The following is a 21,734-nucleotide window of genomic DNA, read 5'->3' as shown; positions in this document are numbered from 1 at the left end:
TGTGCACACATGGACTTATGTAAGATTTAGCAGAGCTCGTTGATCTTCACGTTCAGTGTGACTGATGATCGCTGTCTGTCTCAGAGCTGCGCGAGGAGCTCAAGAATAAAGAAGAACAGAGCACATCTCTTTCTGCTGAACTACAGGATATGAAGAGCCAGATTGCCGGTCAGTACGAGTTCATCACTCAAATGTGAATCGGAAACCACTTATAATGTCACGTTGTGATGGTGTGATTGGTTTCTTGTTCCATCTTAAGGTTTACGGAGAAGTTTGAAAGCAAACGAAGAAAGGATACAGCTGCTGACCAAAGACAAGACTAAACTTGAGAATGACATCATGGACATGACGAAATCGTCGGGAGACAGTTCTACTCTAATAACAAAGCTGAATGAGGATGTCAAGCTGAAAGAGAGGTCTGCTTCTGCTCTGATGCGTTTCATTAAACTGCTTTTTAAAAGAAAACATATGGAAAGGGAACAGAAGTGTTCAACTCAATTTACATGTTGGCTTGATTTGGCTTGTGGGGCCTAAAATTCACCCTGAACGGTGGAGTGAATCAGGCCTTATTGTAGAGTATCATAGCTAATTCACAAATGCTGCCTGTTTTCAGGAGACTAGAGGAGCTTCAGAAGCAGCTGGAGGAGGAGAGGGAGAAAGCAGCTCAGGCTGAGGAGAAACACTCTCAAGCACAAGTCCAGGCTGAGAAAGAAGCCAAAAGCCTTGAGCAGAAACACAAAGCAGAGCTTTCAGACCTGCAGGAGAAGATCAAGCTTCTGGTGAGAACTGCTGAACAACTCCATACTTATTGTGTTTAAGTGTAATGATTAAAGGTTCACCCAAAAATTCTCTCATCATTTAGTCACCGTCATGTTATTTCAATCCCAAGACTTTGGTTTCAACTTTAAAAAGTGCAATATTTTTAATGAAACTGAGACGTTTCTGTCCCTTCATTGAAACTCCTGGTAACCAAAACTTTCAGAAGGTCTAAAAGAGTCATTAACTGTCAAATGAATCCATATGAACTGAGCCATTTAAACCAAGTCTTGTGAAGAGATACGATCACTTCATACGATGAACAGATTTAATTTTTTGGATCATGTAAGTTTTAATGCAGAGTCAAAATATCCTCCGTTTTGTTTCAGAGATTAGCCAAAGTCTTATGGCCAAGAAAATATTTTTGCCATATCATATGATTTTTATATTTGTGATATTCATTTACAGTTGATGAGGAAGGAAATACATTCCACATTTGCTAGACCTTGAGAAAAATATATATATATATAAAATGAGCAAACAAACATAACTTTTCACAATTAAACTCAATTACACAGAGTAATCATTTATTTTAGGGCCCCATGAAATCCATTTTATTTTCCCCTAAATGTATTTATTTGTTTTAATTTTTTTTTATTTCATTTCTTCTCAATTCTGTTTTATGATTCAATACAAATGTATGATTTTTTTTTTTTTAAATGAAATAATTATTAAAACTTTAACAGTTTGATCATTCTTTAAAAACATAATCACTTTAATTCATTTACAACAAAACATTGCATTTTTATTGTCAAGCAAAAGGCTCCACAACAGAACTGTATAAATTAATGAAAAAAAAATACCTTGGTTGTTTGATATTCCTCAAAAATTATAGTATTATTACTTTAAAAATTATATTTTCATATATAATAGTAATATATTGTCATAATTTTTTATTTAAGTTAAACCGGACTTCTATTTTGACGGGTTGTTTTGAAGGTCTTTCAGTTTCAGTGTGTATTTGACAGTAGTTTTTTCTCAAAGTAAATGGTCTAAAGCTGGTGAGGTGTTCAAGTCTCATATATTAAGACGCTGAAATCACTGCGAGACACACAGAACATGCGCTTATTAAACACATGCACTGACTGCTGTTGTCTTTATTTCTGCTGTGTGATAGACGGATAGATTAATCCATGATGAGTAAAAATGAGCTTATCATTATCAACATAAATTTTATCACAGTCTTGATATGATATGATTTTATTGCCCAGTACTAAATAGAACAACATGAGATTGAGTAAATGGTGATACAATTTTTTTACCAAAAATTTACAATTTTTGCATGAACTATCCCTTTAACACTTTAGCAAAACCATTTCTCACCTTATTTTAATAATAAAAAAAATTGTGGTCATTTTCTCCCTTTTTTTTTTATTCTGTTTGTTATCAAGCACACTCTTAAATGACTTAAACATTGACATTTTCTCATGCGTCCTCAGGAGACGAGCGCTGAAGACAATCAGGCTAAAGCCAAAGACATGCTTGCTGTGGGAGAGAAAGCTCTGGCCGATGCTGTGGAGCGTCACTCAAAAGAGATGCAGGAATTACAAGGCAAGTTTGATAAAGTGCAGCAGGAGCTCCGTGCGTCTCAGGATGAAAGCCTGGAGCTGAAGAAAAAGATTGACGAGCTGAAGACCTTCAAAGAAAAGGCTGTGGTAAGACTTCGTTTATGTAATGCTTCATTTTTGAAAGAGCTTGGAACTATTTTGACTGATTTATTCAAGTACTGCAGTTGTAAATGCATGTTAATTCATAAAAAAAAAAAAAAAAATTTAAGGTGGCAAACCACGGTTTCTGCGGTTCTTAAAAAGTCTTAAATTGTTTTTCCATGAATTAAGGCCTTGAAAAAGTCTGAAATCAGAGCAACAAGTCCTAAATTCATATGATCATGGCATTCATTTTCGTGAGGGATTGTTTCCCCAAGTGTTTCATTTTAAAGTGAAGTGAAAGCATAATTTCTGCGCTACATGGCTTAGGTCGCTCAATATTCATTAAACAATACACGGTAGATGGCGCTATCATCTGTCAGTCACCCAAAGAAGAACTTGTCGTTTTGATTTTTTTTATAGTAATAAAAATCATTTAGTTCGGTTAGAGAACAGACAATACAATTAAAACTGAACGCGGCCGCTCAGTACAGTGTGCCGAACAACAGTCGCATCACAGATCAGATTTCGTTTATCACATAAAGAGAGTGGAGCTGACCGACAAGAGAGAGGTGAGAAAGACACGACTATGGTGGAAGAGTTTCAAAACCAAAAGCAAAAGTGTCTGTTTTAAAAATAATTTAAATTCTGAAAACTAATATTTGTTTGCTGATTTTCATTTAAAGTGTGTAATTTTGTAAAAATGTTATAATAAAAGGTCATTACGTTACGTTAATGCCACTCATTTAAAAGTGAAAGTAAAATGTGCACGCCACTTTTACCCAAGGAAAGTGAGAAAAAGAGGGAAAACTTAGACGAACTAAAAACAAACAATTGTCAGACGCTGAATTGCTGCTAATTTGAAAGTGAAAGTAAAACTCGAACTGTATTAAAGAACATATTACTGCATTGATTTCACTTCAATTTTCTTTAGTTGGTCTTAAAAAGGTCTTAAAGTCTTAAATGTACCCTCATAAAACCTGCAGAAACTCTGCAAACAAGCAAACTGTTTTTTGTTTTATTTTTCCTCCCGCCGCTGCTGATGTGACCCCAGGTGTCAGAGACAGCAGAGCAGGCTGCACAGGCCTCGCTGGAGAGACTGACCCACGACAACCAACAGCTGCAGAAAGACAAGACTGAGGCTGAGACTCTGGTGACACAGCTCAAGAACTCAGTGCAGGAAATGCAGAGCAAGGTAAGTGTATGCCAAGGATTTTCATATAATACTGTTTTTTTTTTTGTTTGTTTTTGTTTTCTTTGTTTTTTTTTAACTAGCGTCTGCTTCAGGCTGCTCATGGTTTCTGTGTCTGTTGTAGCTGGATGCTTTGAAACAGCAGAACTCGCAGCATGAAGAGAGTCTGAGCTCTGACAGCCAGAAGATCAGCAGCCTCACCAAAGACATGTGAGTGTCTTCAGCCAGTTGCAATTGCTGATTCTGTGGAATCGTGTAGATTGAGTCATTTCTGTTTGAGGAAAAAAAAATGTGTTAATTTTAAAAATGTAACTTGTGTGAACAAGACATGCAAGACAACACTGACATACAATAGCTTATGTTTTTCAATGAAGTTGACAGTGGCTCTCAATCAGGACCGCAGTAAACTTCAAAGCAGGCCTTAATAAAGCACAGTAATCTTGTGTGTTTCAGTGAGGAGTTGAAACAAGCAGCCGCTGAAAAAGAGCAGGCAGTGGAGGCTCTGAAAAAAGAGAAGGAGAAGCTGACGGTGGAGCTCGCCAGCAGCCACAAAGACAGCAACATCCTGCTGAATGTATGTGAACCAGATGATATGTGCAGTATTTTACTGTTTCATTTTGTTGTTGTTTAAAATTCAGATGCTTCAGCTTTTTTTCTGCTTGTCAAAGAAAAAAATATTCAGTTGAATGAAATGTTTTGTGTAAATGTACTGCAAACCTTGTAGTTTAAGCTACATTTTTTTAACTTAATTTGAATATGCTGTTCTCATTTGTGTGTTATTTGTGAGAGGTGAGTTCTCATCTTACTGTCATCTTAATGCAGCTCAAGAAGGAGTGTGACAATCTCAATGATCAGTTGAAGGAGGTGAAATCGAGGTAATGAACTTTTTACATACAGACATTTATGTACATGGAGAGAAGCTTTCAGTGTCATGATTCAGTGTTCAGTGTGTCAGCTGATCTCTCCTATAGCACCTAACTAATGCTTTTTATAGACATGTCATAAAAGCTGTCTTCCTGTGTGTGTTCTGGTGGGCTGATTTAGGTCTGGGGCTGATTTTTAGTTCCAGCCAGTCACTGCCCTCAGACCTCAAACAACCTCAAATGATGTGAAGGAACAGTTAAAAAAATTTGTCATCATCCACTGACTCTGACAAACTTGTTTGTCTTTTTGCTTCTGTGGAACCAAGAAAGAGATGTTTAGGAGAATGTTCGAGTTGCTCTTTTTCATTCAGTGAGAACAGAAAATCTCAAACTCTAAAAGAAATGTAAAAAAAGCATCGTAAAATTAGTCCATCGTGACTGTTCCTGTTCATCTCTATGGCAGTAGCTTGAGTTGAAATCTGAAGACTTATGGCACTCCTTGGAGCTGCATATTTTTTAATGTATGGAAAGCAGCAGCGTGAACATTCTGCTAAATGTTTCTTCTTGTTTCATGAGTGAAGGACAGTCATACAGGTTTGGACAGCATGAGGACGAGTAAATGATGACTACAGTTGAATCTGTTCCTTGAATGCACGCGTCACTCAGTCTCTTTTCTGCACAGGGAAAGCGCTTTGAAAACTGAATCAGAGAAGGAGAAAGCAGCTCTCCAGCAGTCCCTACAAACACAGAGTGCCTTGATAACAGAAAAGGACAAAGAATTAGACTCTCTGCGAAATGAGGTAACATCAGAATTACATTAACTGAAGCTAAAGGTTGCACAGTTGTGAGTGTTTAAGGTCTAAATTGTAAGTTTGTTGTTGACTTGTTGTGAAAAGTTTTACAAGAGAAATAATTGGTTGAAAGAATGCCGTCAGTGATCCAGAAAGTGTAGGTGTAAAACACTTCTAATAAAAGTAGGCAGTGAACCGGGATAAAGCAGCAGCATGAAACAGAAATGGTGATCTTTTCATCTCTTTGTTGTTTATGATTTTGTCCATTGTGAAGGGATTGGGTGATTGCTGTTCGCATTGATCGGATGCGAGTGGACAGATTACTGTAATCAGTGTTTTTGATTATGATAATTATGCACATGGATAAATCATCTGTAACTTTATAATCATTTACAGTAAATAAGAATTTTCCATTTAGATTTCATGGTGACTTTAAAATACAGTTTTGAAAGTATTTTCAGAAAACTTGATCACTAGTGTGATATAATGTGACAAAATTGCTTATGTGCCATTATATTCTGTCTTTCAGTACAGCTAGGATACTTGCAATGGTTGTTAGACATTTTTACATGTCAAATGACAGTATTAGTATTACTGAATAATTCACATAGACAAAACATGCTTTGACAAAAACAACCTTGACATTTCTGCTTTTAAACCTGCAAAATGTCTTACCCCCGCATCTTCGGTTTCTATTATTTTTAGCAAATTGAGGACGAGTCTATTTCTGTGTAATCTGAAAACATGCCACAGATGAAAGAGCAGATGTTATGTAATTCTCTCATCAGATGTGTGCAGAATTATACATACTTATTAGTGCCAGCTGCAGCTTGTCCTTGTCCTGTAGTGAGTGTATTTTTAGATGATCAGAGGATGTTTGTAAATGGTTTTCTCTGTGTCTGTTGTAGCTGGGCACTTTGAAACAGCAGAACTCGCAGTATGAGGAGAATCTGAGCTCTGACAGTCAGAAGATCAGCAGCCTCACCAAAGACATGTGAGTGTCTTCAGCCAGGAGCTCACACTGCTTTTCCTTGAATTGTTGACACATTTAAGCATGGGCGTCGGAAGCAAAATAAATGTGGGTCCTCTGCCCACTAACGTCACAACAGTACAAAAGACGGCTATTAAAAATACATTTCCAGTGGCGTAAGCAAAAAAACAAGTAATTTAACTTGTGTTTTTTGACGCAAACGACCCGAGTTTGCGTCCGCCTATTTCCAAACTCGTGCTTCTGCGTTTTCACATCTCATTTTACATCGGAAAGGCATTTGTTTTCAATAATAATAAAAATGAAGGAAATAATCGAAAAGTCTGAATAAAGTATCGGGTAGGGTTAGGTGTATCTGAGCAGCAGATACACTCAGATGCTTTGTTTACTTTGCTGTGTTTCAGGAGCACGGCAGGCGCAAATATTAGTGAAAACACAAAATGGAGTTTAATTAACATGCGGTGGTGTAGTGCAGGGTATACCCACTTCTTTATCAATCTGCTTTGTGTAGCCTATACGCAGTATAGACAGCGATGCGGTCAGGACTGTGGCGCCCACTTCCTTTGAAAGATGTTTGATGATTGCGCCTGATGTGCCCGCGCCCGCACCGTCCACTCCTCCACCCCGGATGCTGCCTGTTCATACGCGTGAGCATAGAGCTTAATCTATTAGCGCATTCGTCGTGTGGAATGGATTTGACTGATGGCGCTCTAAAAAGTGTGCAGACATTCAGGAATTAGAGACGGTAAAAGTGGGTGGGTCCTGTCCCACCAAGATTCGTTCAGACGCCCATGCATTTAAGTGATTTCTCTTTTATATTTACTGTTTTTGTATTCATGATGAGCTTTCACTGACTTGTTGATTTTAATGTAAGTTTTAAAGGGGTAGTTCACACTTTTTTTTTTTTTTTTTTTTTTTCTCCATAATTTTCTCACTCTCAGGATGTTCCAAACCTGTATGCGTTTCTTTTAGCTCTTGAACACAACAGATATTTTGAAGGGTAAGAATAAGCAAACAGTTGACATAAGCCATTGACTTCCATAGTATGGAAAAAAATGAAAAATACTATGTATGTCAATGGCTACCAGCAGCTGTTTGGTGTCTCACATTCTTCCAAAGATTATCTTCTGTTCAGCAGAGGAAAGAAATGTTGACAGTTTTCATTTTTGTGTGAACTATCCCTTTAAATATTAACATAGTTGAAACGTGTTGTGTGTGTATGTACACACACCACTTTTTGGAACTATGTAATGCCCTGTATAACAACCACTGGGTCTACAGTAAATATCTGTCACCATACCTGCTTGTCTTCTGTTAAATAGGCCATATGTGACCCTGGACCACAAAACCAGTCATAAGTATCAGGGGTATATTTGTAGCAATAGCCAAAAATACATTGCATGGGTCAAAATTATTGATTTTTCTTTTATGCTAAAAATCATTAGGAAATTAAGTCAAGATCATGTCCCATGAACATATTTTGTAAATTTCCTACCGTAAATATATCAAAATGTAATTTTTGATTAGTAATATGCATTGCTAAGAACTTCATTTGCACAACTTTAAAGGTGATTTTCTCAATATTTTAATATTTTTATACCCTTGATCCCAGATTTTCAAATAGTTGTATCTCAGCCAAATATTGTCCTATCCTAACAAACTATACATTGATGGAAGGTTTATTTATTCAGCTTTCACATGATGTATATGTAAATCTCAAAAAATTGACCCTTGTGACTGGTTTTGTGGTCCAGGGTCACATATATGCAATCATAATTTCGAGTAGTGTAAGTTTATAGAACAGGTTAGAAAATTGTTGAAAACTGATTTTATTTATAAGTGTTTTAAGAAAAAAAAAGTCTACTGAGATTTCAGGTTTTATCTGTCTGTGTGTGTTGTTTGAGTAAATGTTGGTTGTGTGTTTCAGTGAGGAGTTGAAACAAGCAGCCGCTGAAAAAGAGCAGGCAGTGGAGGCTCTGAAAAAAGAGAAGGAGAAGCTGACGGTGGAGCTCGCCAGCAGCCACAAAGACAGCAACATCCTGCTGAATGTATGTGAACCAGATGATATGTGTAATTTAAGCCATTTATTTAGTTTGCGTCTGTATGTTTGTCTGACTGAAGTATTGAGTGTGCAGATCATTGACCTCAAATCTTTTTTTTTTTTTTAGATTTTAAATGTCATTTTTGAAATATTTTTTTTTTATATACAATGTTGTGATGTTTGATGTGCAAACTCAAGAGGTGAGAGCCCTAAATTTAATTCATTCTTAATGCAGCTGAAAAAGGAGTGTGACAACCTCAATGATCAGTTGAAGGAGATGAAAACAAGGTAAGGAACGACAGAATTCATCTTATCATGCATCAAGGAGTTTGTTGCATTGTTTCAGCTATATTTGTGCTAAACCTGCAAACACAACTGAATGAAAGCAGAAGCGCACATCACACAGTCTGTCTCTTGTGCACAGGGAAAGCACTTTAACCAGCGAATCAGAGAAAGAGAAAGCAGCACTTCAGCAGTCTCTACAAACACAGAGTGCCTTGATCTCAGAAAAGGACAAAGAATTAGACTCTCTGAGAAATGAGGTACTATGGCTGTTTATATAAGTGTTGTTTGATATCTGAGTGTTACAGAGTGGCTATCCCAATTTAAGAATGTATTATCATTCAGTCAAATTAATTCAAATTTAACAAAGTGCACAATAAAATTGACTTGATGCTATCTTTGAATAACCCCCTAAAACTGTGCATTTTAAATAATAATAATAATAATAATAAAAGTCTTTGGTCATTTCACATCTCTAAGTTGGGGGTACCTGGGCAGAAATAGCTGAAAAGTGGCTTTAGTCTTTAAAAATCAAAGGCTGTACTCCAAAAGGAAAGTCAACAAGACTGTAATTAAGTTGCAGAAAAAAAGTTTTTCATGAATTGACGATGTCAGCTGTGGTTTCTAAATGATGGGCTGTTTGACTGAGTTGATACATTTTTAAAAGATGAAAATATTAATGCATAGTAATATTACATTCTTATTTGTAATATTAAATTCTGTTTCCTTTTAATGCAGTTCAAAAAGGAGTGTGACAGCCTCAATAGTCAACTGAAGAAGATAAAAATGAGGTGAGCAACGACAGGAAATTGAATGCAATTTTGACTGTGCCATGTTTAGAAGTCTTTGCTTTGTTGTTTTAATAGATATTCTGGCCCTACATTCCTGCTTTAATGAATGGAGAATACAAATGTCACGCAACCTCTCGTCTGTACAGGGAAAGCACTTTAACAAAAGAAACGGAGAAGGAGAAGGAAGCACTACAGCAATCTCTTCAAACACAGAGTGCCTTGATCTCAGAAAAGGACAAAGAATTAGACTCTCTGAGAAAGGAGGTAACATCTGTTTGAGTTAGAGTGTGTGTCTGTGCAGATTTCAGCTTTGCTTGATTTATTTTTCTTTTGTGGTTCCTGCAAGCAGCTAGCAGGTCTGCGTGATTCGACACAGACGCTGCAGTCCAATCTGAAATCCCACAGGAGTGAGAACACGGTGCTGCAGGAGCGAGTGAAGAATCTGGAGAGGAGTTTAGCTGACGCTCAGATCACCAGCGCAGGAGACGACGACTCGGGTACAACTCTACTCTACACGTGACGCGTTATATTCCAGCGGTTGAAAACAGATAACACAGCTTGAAATGCACATTTTAGAAAGAAACAGTTAAATGATTTATATTTACATTTGTAAAATCTAATGGAAAGATAGAATTACGTAAGGGAAATCAATTTCCATTGCATTGCATTTAAATTCCTCCAGACAGACTGCAGCTCTGCTATTGCATTTTTCCTGGACTTGGGATCAGACTTTGCTTTAAAACTGTTTCCTGAAACTAACCTAACTTATAAGTTTATTTTATTCATATGTTGACTCTACATGACCCGTTTGCATGTTTTATGTTCCTACCAGATGATTCTGCTTTAAAAACATGGAAGGAGGCAAAGGAGAATGCTGAGCGACAGGTATGAAAAAGAGAGGTTTCTCTTTATGATGTGTATTTTGGTCCACCATTGTAGTGACATACTACAGACATACTTTTTTTTTTTTTTTTTTTTTTTTTTTTTTTTTTGTCTAAACATCTGAAGTTTAGCTAAAAAGTTGGACAGTTAAATTGAATCAGTATTTTCAGATCATATATAGGATATGTTTCTTACATTCTCTTCATAAATCAGTTTCCTTTTGTTGTCCATACTCAGTTAAAACTGGATTTTTAACACATTTACAGATATTTGCATCTGTAAAATATTTCATACATATTGAAATAAAATTTTAGTCTGCTCAGTCATGTTTAATTACCACCAACAACTTTAAAGGGGTCATCGGATGCCCATTTTCCACAAGTTGATATGATTCTTTAGGGTCTTAATGAAAAGTCTATAATATACTTTGGTTAAAAATTCTCAATGGTAGTGTAAAACAACACCCTTTTTACCTTGTCAAAATCTGCTCTGCAAAGATCATCTCATTCTGGTCGAGGCTGCTTTAAATGCAAATGAGCTCTGCTCGCCCCGCCCCTCTCTTTTCTCTGTGGAGTGACGAGCCTGTTTACTTTAGCCACATTTAGCCGCTAAACTTGCTAACTAGCACATTATTAGGAAAGATTCATAAAAAAACGCTTATACTCACAAGCTGGATCACGAATGATTTGCGTGAACATAGACAGATATATGTAGATCAGGAGGCACATTCCCTTCACAAACAAATGTAATCCACTGCATCTTCAGCAGCTCAGATGTCGGGAGTAAACGACGACCACTATGTTCATTATTACATCCAGCAACACAACACCTCAATCGCTCAATCGGAGATATTCTTGTCTAACTTACATTCCTGCTCCGGCATCAAAACAAGGAAAGTTACTGGACTGTTACAGCTGATCTGAGGTAAGACGCTCATGTCAATCAACTATGGTGGGAGTGTCCTCTGTGGGTGTGACGCCACAACGTCAGGCATCTGAGAACGGCTCGATTTGAAAAAGGGGATATTATTTTTACAGATTAAATAAAAACCACTGCATGGATTTTTATCATTATAGGGTAGATTTGTACATACACTGACAACACACATTAATGTTCAAACAACATGAAAAAGTGAACTTAGCATCCGATGACCCCTTTAAACATGGAGAAAGCTTTCCGCCATGTACCTCAATATATACAGATCTGAAGCTCATGTGGTCAACCATCACAAAAGTGGTTTGGTTTGTTCCCCACTGTAGTTCAGATTTTACTGCAGGATCCAGTGCTGTCGCTTTGTTATTGCAGCAAAACCTCTCAACAACAGAATTTCTTAATAACAGATTCAAAATAATGTCTTCAAACTATGGCATCCTGCAGATATGAACATGCAGCATTTGTGGACATTTTAAATGGACTGCGGCCCCTGGAGGCACAGTTTTAAAATCCTTTTTTGATGGGAAGCGGGACATTGTGGATTCCCAGGAAATGAGTGAGCGGATGCTGCGGCTAAAGAGGCTTTTCAGAGTTCAGTTGATGCCCAATGCCACCTTCAGACCTTTATACTAGAAACACTTACATCCTCAAGACAAATGGGAACAGTAGAGCACAAATAAACATGACCAAGTCGGTCCTGTGCTTGCTGGAAGATTTGGAAAGTTAATGGAACCAAATGATCTGTCAAATGAGCCATGCGTCTGTTATCTCTGAGACATGATTTAATGGACTCTGATGTCTTGAACTACTCTAGGACTCTTTACTTTCCAGTTAACTACAAAGAGTTTTAATGAAGTGAGACCAGATTTAGTTTTTTATGTAGTTAGTTTTATATTGATATTTACTTTTTCTATTTTTCACTTGTTTCTCACTATGACTACAGAGGTAGCTGACATGGTACCAAATTATAAACAATCAGTCAATCATATTATACAACAGCAACGCCATGAGAATAGATGTGTGATCTCAGAGCAACAGGACATGGTTTCTGCGGGTTTATGGGATTATAAAATTGTGAATTGCACAGTTAAAGGACTTTTGTTAATCAACTTCTTTTTTGGGACAGGTTGAATTCCTGAACTCGGTTATTGTGGATCTGCAGCGGAAGAACGAAGACCTAAAATCTAAACTGGAGAAGATGGCTGAAGCAGCGCTCAATGGGAACGGCGCAGCTGAAACAGACACTCATAACAGGTGTTTTTTTTTTTTTTTACATCTCCACATACAGCCCCGTTGAATTCACTAATGTTTTTTCATTTTAATCTTTAAACGTAACAAATTGATCAGTTAATATTTTTACTGGTTTTATATTAGTTGACTTTGGGTACATAGAGATTTTGTAGGTTTGGTGATGGCTTTTAGTTCTTCAGACAAAAATGTCATTCTGTGCACATGAATCCAGTCAAACCAAAAACTATTCAGACACCAGATAGAAGTTGTGATATTTTTATACTAGTTCATTTATGTAAGTGAGGATAACAACATAAAGTAAACTGTGACATGTTGTACAAAAAATCCTTCGTACAGTGGACTAAAACTGATTTGAAATTTGGGACCAAAGATTTGATTTGACACCTTGACCTGACCATGTTTTGTTGCATACATTGTTACTTTCTATCTGACATTATCAGTTGAATTTATGACACATTTTAACTCTTGAGTTCTTGTCATATTTTATTACTATTTTCTAAACTACAGCGATTAAATTGTGATAATATGAGAAATGTTGGAGGTGTCTGAATAAATTTTGGTTTGACTGTATATAGAAGAGTATTTCTAAAATTAAAGAAACATTATTATTATTATTATTATTATTATTTTTACTTAAATCCTATGTATTGTTTAGAATTAAATGTATTATTTCAGCTTGTGTTATCAGAATCAGAAAAGGCTTTATTGCAAGCTTCCAGTGCACAGACAAGACGACAAGTGACGAGACACAGATAACAAAAAATAAACAAGTGATTAGAATAAATATGTGAAAAAACAATACACAATATAATGAATGTACAAATGTGCTATATACAGATTATGCAATTACGTTGTATTCAGTTTTGTTTTACAGAAGTATGTTGAATTTAAAAAGCTGTTAATATTTGTTACACAATATCTCACACCCTTGTCTCGTCGACCTAGTCACGCGGAGCCAGCGATCAAAAAGAAACCCCCTCCCCGTCTCTTCTGTGACATCTGCGACTGCTTTGACCTGCACGACACCGAGGACTGTCCCACCCAGGACCAGATGCTGGATTCGCCGCCACACACCACCTACCACGGCAGTCCCAACGACGAAAGGCCGTACTGTGACATCTGTGAGGTGTTCGGCCACTGGACCGAGTCCTGCAACGACGATCAGACTTTCTAGGGTCCTGCCTCCGTGATCCCGCCACATTTGTACTTGCAATACTATGCCTTGAATCAAACCGTGCACAAAAGACTGTTGTAAGTTTGCGTGGTTTTTCACCCGTGTGTTTGCCACCACATAAGCCTAAACCCTTCAGTCACTTTAAGCGAGCATCAGTAGTTTACTCAGTGGCAATTTTACCTGCCTTTATTGCACTGAATGACTGTTAGGAGGGAAGAGGGTTTTAAGTTCACTTTGAAAGTACCTTGTAGTAAAAGCTCATTCTTTCTGTGGTGGTTAAGCAGGAAATCTGGAAACTACGGTTCTCTCATACGCTCGAAGGTCTTCGGTTTCAGATCTTTGATCTTCAGTGCTGACCTCTGGTGGACGGGAGGCTTGACTTCTCAACAGCCCTTCACATATCAACGCGTTTGGAAGAGAAGTGTTAATATAAAGAGTAAGTTATTCTAGTATTGTGAAAATTTCAGAATTTCTAAACAAAAAATAAGTAAATATGTTTCAAACATTTATCATCTTTCAGAATGACTGTTAGGAAAACGTTCGCAACTTTTGCCCAAAAAGAAATGAAAAACGCAAGTAACCACCATCTTATGGTTTTTGTTACTTTATTATTATTATAATTATGACGTTGTGGAGATCTGGTATGTATGAAATTGTGACTGTTTCCAGTAAAGTCGGCGTGTGTTTCCCAGATTGTTTGTGAGACATTTATTTGTATAAAGATCTAAAGGGGAAATTTTATGGAAATAAACTTCAAGAAATGTCTTTTAAGTGCAAAAAAAATATCCTTTGTGTTGTATGTTCATGCGAATGTGCTGCTCTAAAAAAAAAAAAAACGTGTGCGTGGCCCTAAAGAACATCGGAAACCGTCTGCAGAAAATGTAGGGCAGTTTGTCTCTTGTCCGAGCCAGACGTTGTTTTTGAAAATGAAACTGCCTGATGAAATGCAGTGAGTTACAATAAACATTGTTTTCAAATACATTTCTAATTGTCTGATGTAGTCAAACACAACCATGATCTACACCAGTGTTTGCCAAAAGTACCTTCATCCACTCTATATTTTCAAGAAATGTGCTCCTCTAGAATTAAACTGGATCTACAGTAGTCAACATTTGAAGTGGATCAAAAAATCCAAGTTGTGCAAAGACATAAACGGTGTATTGTTTTGGTTTTAGGATAACTTTGATGAAAGGTTTTGATCCACTTCAAATGTTGACTACTAAACATACATCTCATAATGATTTGTAGATTACATTTAATAGCTTACACTTGCATGAAAATGTACAATTGATTTGTAAAAGGTGTTGTTGAGCGTTTGGTTGAATTGGTGTTTTCTTTTATCTATTGTAAAAATTGCATGTAAATTAAAACATGAAAATTCAACGAACTCAAAATGCCATGTTAAAGGAATATTTTAAACCGTTTTTGTAGTTTATAGGTTAGAGTTACAGTTCTGCTGATACACCCGTGACAGGATGAGATGGTGAAGGGTTTGGATGGATTTATTTTCATTGCAGGTTTTCTGGTGTCCAAGTTGAAGACATAATGAACTTCCAGACTGATGATAATCTTAACCTCCCACCAGACTACTACCAAGTTCTCTTCAGAATTAAATGTATGGCGCCATAACAAAAGGACATAACCACGTCTTAAGGACGTTTTTGAAAAAAAAATGTAAATCACAATTGAATTAGTAAATACAGAAATTGCTTATTTTATTCTTTGTTTAGATCACAATTTTAAACATTCTATAGTTAATTGAAAGTTTGAAGAGTTCAGAGTAGAAGAATAATAATAAAAAACATGCATATGGCATCAAAAAGAAACAACTTATTATAAGGAATTTCATTACTTTTAATAAAAACTAACTCCTGATAAGTTGTGTATGTCAGCAGTAACACTAAGTCCTTTACATTGGAGACGTTTATTAAAAAAAAAAAAAAAAAAAAGTAGATATAAATCAAATACATATTCAAAGTAATGAGAAAAATTAATGACCAAATGATCTCATAAAAACCTAAAATACATTATTACATAAATCTTATTCAATGAAACGGAATGATTCTTTCAAACATGATTCAGATCGAGGCAGATGTGATGTCAAAGTCTCCAGTGCATGTTGACATCAACTTCAAAATATACACTAGACAGAATATAAAACAAAACGAATCTTGCAGGGTCTGGACTGCTGTGGACCGCAGGCCAACAATCTCTGCTCTGTGTTCAGTGATATGACGCATGTTCTGTCCAAAACATCCTGATATTTGAATGTTGTTCAGTCAGTGTTGCCAACTAATTTTTAGGGAAAGTTGCTAAAGGCAGGACAATTTGTTGCTAAAAGTTGCTAAATGACGTTTTGATGTCACTGTGCGATGACATTATTATGTAATCACAACACAAAACTGCATAGAATAGAGCATACAATTACATTTTATGTATTTTCTTATTAACTATACATTCTGAACAATTATATTTTTAAGCAGTGTGTATTGGTAGGTAGTTAGTATGCTACACTTTAAGACAAGTCTGTAAAGTAGGGCACAATGTACTGTGTTAATTTGAAGGAATTTTCAGTATTGTTTTTTTCACAGGTTTTTAACCTGAATTTAAAATGACACATTGTATTTTTTTTGTTCTCAGGTTACAAATGAGAAAAATACCAGTACCTTTTCTATTTTTCTTAAAAAAATTTTTACTGACTGACAAACTAATAACAAGGGGTTATCATAAATGAACAATTATTATAGAACAACTGCATCTAGCAAATTTATTCACGTGATATGGGAACTGTTAGACATCTTTGATTTCCAATTTTTGTGTAATTTAGAGGGAAAATGTGTCTTTTTATCATGAGGCACAGTTGCTAAAAGTTGCCAAATAGATTTTAAAAATAGCTACATTTGTTGCTAGGTGCTTTTTGAAGAAATAGTTGCTAGGGTAGTCTGAAAAGTTGCTAAGTTGGCAACACTGTGTTCAGTGGTGAAGCGGCCCCTGAGGAAGACACGTGTTTAGCACACCGGAAGTAGTTGTTTTAGCTCCACCCCCTGCATCCGTCATATCCTGTTTGTAGATGGGAAGGCGGGCGAATTTGAAAGAGGAGCGGAGTCGTTCACATCTGAAAACTGATCAAATTGCGTTAATGAATTCCATATAACGGGTTAATCAGTGTAAGTAAAACAAAGGCGCGGTTGTTGTAGTGTTCGTGCGGCAGTGTTGTTGTGATTGATCGTGTTAGCGAAACTTACGGAGCAGCAGCTGTTTGCTTTAGTTTCTGGATCTTTACCGTCAAGATGAGCAGCAAAACCACACGATTATCGTCGAGGAAAAGCAGCGATGAAATCAGAAGTGAGTGTTATTACTGTGATTATGACACTGCGGGGCTGCTGGCGTTAGTGCGTGTGATTAGCGAATGACGGAGGAGCGATGCTAAAACAGTGTTCAACACTACAGTATCTCCATGTTGTGTTGGTTGTGTGAGTGTTGAGTTTGTTGTTTGTGCACAGAGTCAAATGGAAACAGTCCACCGCGAAGGAGATCCAGCAGGTTGTCTGCAAATGACGAGAATCTGCCATCTAAAGCTGCGGTGAGTTCACTACACACACACACACTGACTGAGAAAAAGCCTTTCACTTCTGTAACTGAACACAGAAGCTGATTGTCTGTTGTGAGGTGACAGGTAAGGCTATTTTGCACATCACATGTTTTTTGTTGTTTTTAATCATATATACACTACCGTTCAAAAGTTTTGGGTCAGTAAGACTTGTAATAGCCTTTAAAGAAGTCTCTTATGCTCATCAAGGCTGCATTTATTTGATTAATATAGAAAAAAAAAAACCAGTAGTAGTGCAAAATGTTTTTGCTATATAAAGTAATGTTTTTTATTTTAACATACTTTAAAATAGAATTTATTCCTGTGATGAAAAGCTGAATTTTTATCAGCTGTTACTCCAGTCTTCAGTGTCACATGATCCTTCAGAAATCATTCTAATATACTGATTTGCTGCCAAAGAAACCATTTATTATTATTATTATTATTATTATTATTATTATTATTATTATTATTATTATTATTGTTATTGTTATTATTATCATCAATATTTAAAACAGTTATGTACATTTTTTTTTTTTCAGGATCCTTTGTTGAATGCAAAGATCCACAGATCAGCATTTATCTGAAATAAGAAAAAGCTTTTGTAACATTATACACTAAACAATTAAAAACCTTGAAGTCAGTATAATTTTTATAAAATATGGAAATACTTTTATTTAGCAAAGATGCTTTAAATTGATCAAAAGTGATGATAAAGACATTTATAATGTTACAAAAGATTTCTATTTCAGATAAAAGATGTTCTTCTGAACTTTTTATTCATCAAACTTTTTATTCAGCTCTTTTCAACATTGTAATACATGTTTTTTTGGGCAGCAAATACAAATATTATAATGATTTGTGAAGGATCGTGTGACTGGAGTAATATTGCTAAAAATTCAGCTTTGATCACAGGAATAAATTACATTTTAAAATATATTCAAATAGAAAACTGTTATTTTAAATAGTAAAAATACTTCAAAATTTTACGGTTGTACTGTTTTTAATGTAGAGACTACAATTACAAATGCAGATGTTTTATAAGTGCTTTATTACTGTGTTCTTTTTGTGAAGTGTTACTGAATCATGCAGCGGTGAATTCTAACAGAAGTGTAATATTATTACATCTCTCACTTTTAAGGTCCCACCCGTGGCTGTGAAACGCTCAATCACTGTTAGGAAAATTGCACCCAGGAAAACTCAGGTAATTCAGACAAACTCTGCCCAGTATCACGTTTATGATTATTGTTTTTGGACTGTACCACAAAAGAATAATGTGGTGACGTGTAAATGTTCCTGTAGGCCCTGTCTGACAGTAACAAGGAGAACGTGGAGCGATTATCCGAAGTGCCGAAGAAGCTGTCCAAAGTCTTGACGTCGTCCCCGGCTGTAGCGGCGGTGCCCAAGACAGCCGTCCTCTCGCCCATCCTGCCTCCTTCATCTCCGTCTCGTCAGCCCAAAGAATCGGAGCAGGACCCCGTTTGGTCCCAGAAGGTGCGGCGCTCTTACAGTCGCCTGAGTATGGGGGACAGGTCCTTCGAGAGCCCCAAATCCCATCCCGCGTCTTCCTCTTCTCCCAACACCCGAGAGACCCTGTTTGGTTTCGAGAGGCTTCAGACGCCAGAGGTGATCCGTAAAAACGAGGGATCTAGAGTGGCTCCTCAGGGCTCTGTGTCCTTCTCACTGGGCTCGTTCAACATCTCCGCCGCTGACGACAGCACCTCCAACCCTCCAGAGATCGATCCTAACATCCCGGGTGTGTGTCTGGGGAAGAAGACGACCAGGAGGAAGCGCGTACAACAGATAAAGGTGAGAGTGAGTCCGGAAGGACAAGGTGATATAAAACATCTCAATACGCTTAAATGTGTGTAGTTCACCCAGATAGGGAAATTTGCTGAACATTGACTCACCTTCAGGTTGTCTAAGATTAGGATGAGTTTGTTTCTTGATCAGATTTGTAGAAATGTCTCGGGCTGTCTTACAGACAGATCTCCCGCATGTCCTTAAAAACTCTTCAATTTAGTTATATCAAATTTAAGGCCATAAAAAGTTTTAAATACATTAAATGGTGTAAGAAATGTCTTAATCATAATTTTAAGAGGTTTTACAGTCGGGGATGGAAAGACAAGAATCACGATGGAGCTGGATTCAACTTCAAAAGGCAATGATGTCAGTGAATAAATATGAGCGTGGCAGCTTTCAGAGTCAAAACATGGCGCGGATGTGTTTATGTGAATGTATCTGAAGGAAACCGACTGCCCTCAGAAACGTGTCATTGGCTTTTTTTATTTCATCTTACCTATAATGTGTGATAAAGCAGCATTTATGAGCGCGGTGCTGCCGTTACCGGGGAAACTGCTATATTATGCTGCTCCTAAAGCCTGAAATGGAATTTGCATTTCCAATAAGCCTTTCCTGCTGTTGATGGTCAGATCAATGCAAATATCCACCCATGTTCAAACACAGAGTTGTAAATGTGAAAGAAGTCAATGTGCCTTCTAAAGATCTAAACAATTAAGAAAGTAATATTTATACGTTTTACATTAATATAATAATGTAGATGCTTGATTTATCCTTTTTCATAAAAATGGTCTAAAGGCTGAAATGCTGTTGTAAAAAAAAATGTTTTTATGAAAACCTGTATTTGAACTGTCATTTTATGGCTTAATACTCTATGTACCATAAACACTGTCCAGCCACACTCATACTGTTCAATTTACTTGTGCAGCTCTTAAAAGGGGTCATAAATTACCTTTTTTTTCTGCAGATACCCTGCTAAATAGTATAATAAAATATTTGTGTATTGGAAATATTTTCCATTGACATTTAGCCTCCTATCTGTTTTTCTATCTTTTTCTACATTTAAAAAAAAAAAAGTTTACCTGCTTTTTTAAGTGTAGGTACCAAAATCTGAAGAGTATATGCCCAAAGGGCTACCAGGGATATACTGAAATTTTGCAGTCCCTCCACACTCCAGTCCATCAGTTAACATCTTGAGAAGACAAAAGCTGAAACAAATCCATCATTCAGAAATTTTTAACTAAAATACGAGTCCATAATCCATAATAAAATTTCCCCCAGTGAAAAAGTGGTTTGAGTCATGTGAGAAATCTGCACAGATCAAGCACCATTTACAAGCAAAAAAAAAAAAAAAACACAAAAAAAGCTAGAACGGCTCTAAACAAACATGTGGCTGGATTTTGATGTGAGAGACAACAGGAGATGGACTTTTTAACTGGAGGAAGCGTTATTATGGATTATGGACTTTTTGTCTAATTAAGACTGGTTCTTCTAACTAAGACTGGTGAGCAAGTGGTGGAATGACACAATTATACAAATCTCATCTACCCACATCTTGGATGGGCTGAGGGTGAAAAAATGCTCAGTAAATTTGATTAAAAAAAAAAAAAAAAAAAATACGAAAAACAATTCTTTGAAAGTTGTTTTTTTTTTTTAAGGGGATTTTCAGACCAAACCATTTTTGGTTCCCCCAAGAACCTTTCAGTAAACATTTTTGTTTCTAAGTGTGAAAAACATTTTTATCTTAAGAACCTTTTGTGCAGTGGAAAGTTTTGATGGATGTTACAGGCTCTTCACTGAACCACAGATGCCAATGTAGAAGCTGAATGTAAATGCAGAAATGACTTTGAAGCAGGGCTCCCTTATTAAACGCTTGATTATTGACTTTGATCAATTTTTTTCTGCTCTTTCAGATGTCAGAGTTGGACGTTCTTGCTGCGAAGATGAATGCAGAGTTTGAGGAAGCTGAAAGTTTTGAACTGTTTGTTGAATGACATTTCTAAAGACGCACACACGCACACACGCACGCTCAGGACATTTTCAGGACCTGTCATAGTGCTCAACTTATTACTACTTTATCATTTATTACATTTACTGCCCTCTGTTTCTTGCTGCTTGCAAACTCTATAGTAACAGAAAGCAAGTTTTAAGAGATCAAACAAATAGTTTTGTTGTTCTGGTATAATTTGATTTCCACAGTGCTACAATCATCAATAAATCTTTCTTTGGTCTTTCTTTGTTTATTTCAGTGTTGTTGTTTTTCTTCATATTTGATTTATCAGTTTGGTTAAAATCTCATGGTAGATCTTTTTGTTGTTGTTTACTACACATCTGTAGTGTCCTGATGTTGTAATAAATAGTATTTTAAAGGAGTAATAGCCTGTTAGAGTTGAAATTGCATTTTATTTTTGTAAAAAAAAAAAAAAATTCTTTGATAAAATGGCAGTAGAAGGGATGAGCTGGTACATTATGTGATATTTCATGCTACATTTATATTCATAAATTCTGGCTAAATTGCATAATGTTTAGAAAGGAGCACATTATAGACTTTAAATGTATAGATTAGTTAAGATACGTATGTTTTATAGCAACTGAAGAGCAGTGTAAATGAGTGTGTGGAGTGATCATCACTGCTGCATGTGTTGTTGTGTTACTGTGTGTGACCACTAGAGCGAGCTCTGATCATCAGTGTGTT

At 36.4% G+C, this 21,734-nt stretch overlaps 2 protein-coding genes across 7 annotated transcripts in view; both read left to right on the top strand.

Annotated features, from left to right (window-relative positions):
* The window catches only part of clip1a (CAP-GLY domain containing linker protein 1a), a 40,369-nt gene extending 25,738 nt beyond the window's left edge, over window positions 1-14,631 (top strand). For 3 of the 6 annotated variants that reach the window (XM_051110503.1, XM_051110501.1, XM_051110504.1), the window contains 19 exons: window positions 85-168; window positions 260-416; window positions 614-779; window positions 2,256-2,471; window positions 3,517-3,657; window positions 3,779-3,864; window positions 4,108-4,228; window positions 4,477-4,529; window positions 5,200-5,317; window positions 6,217-6,302; window positions 8,224-8,344; window positions 8,573-8,625; window positions 8,762-8,879; window positions 9,358-9,410; window positions 9,557-9,674; window positions 9,760-9,907; window positions 10,243-10,295; window positions 12,352-12,479; window positions 13,422-14,631. In XM_051110503.1, the coding sequence (XP_050966460.1) occupies window positions 85-168; window positions 260-416; window positions 614-779; window positions 2,256-2,471; window positions 3,517-3,657; window positions 3,779-3,864; window positions 4,108-4,228; window positions 4,477-4,529; window positions 5,200-5,317; window positions 6,217-6,302; window positions 8,224-8,344; window positions 8,573-8,625; window positions 8,762-8,879; window positions 9,358-9,410; window positions 9,557-9,674; window positions 9,760-9,907; window positions 10,243-10,295; window positions 12,352-12,479; window positions 13,422-13,650 (2,249 nt within the window). In that variant the 3' untranslated portion in view covers window positions 13,651-14,631. Of the gene's footprint in view, window positions 1-84; window positions 169-259; window positions 417-613; window positions 780-2,255; window positions 2,472-3,516; window positions 3,658-3,778; window positions 3,865-4,107; window positions 4,229-4,476; window positions 4,530-5,199; window positions 5,318-6,216; window positions 6,303-8,223; window positions 8,345-8,572; window positions 8,626-8,761; window positions 8,880-9,357; window positions 9,411-9,485; window positions 9,675-9,759; window positions 9,908-10,242; window positions 10,296-12,351; window positions 12,480-13,421 lie in introns of those variants that run through there. The other 3 variants (XM_051110505.1, XM_051110506.1, XM_051110507.1) reach the window with 3 other exon arrangements.
* Window positions 14,632-16,658: 2,027 nt separating this feature from the next.
* cdca5 (cell division cycle associated 5) lies at window positions 16,659-21,287 on the top strand. The gene is made up of 5 exons (XM_051110522.1): window positions 16,659-16,995; window positions 17,154-17,233; window positions 18,381-18,443; window positions 18,542-19,048; window positions 20,953-21,287. Exons 1-5 carry the CDS (start codon window positions 16,941-16,943, stop codon window positions 21,031-21,033), a joined length of 786 nt encoding a protein of 261 aa, XP_050966479.1. The 5' UTR covers window positions 16,659-16,940; the 3' UTR covers window positions 21,034-21,287.
* Window positions 21,288-21,734: the final 447 nt, after the last annotated feature.

This window comes from Labeo rohita, chromosome 5 (genome assembly GCF_022985175.1).
Source record: "Labeo rohita strain BAU-BD-2019 chromosome 5, IGBB_LRoh.1.0, whole genome shotgun sequence".
Classification (NCBI taxonomy): domain Eukaryota; kingdom Metazoa; phylum Chordata; class Actinopteri; order Cypriniformes; family Cyprinidae; genus Labeo; species Labeo rohita.
Note: the sequence above shows the minus strand (reverse complement) of the source record. Positions and strands in the feature narration are given on the sequence as shown.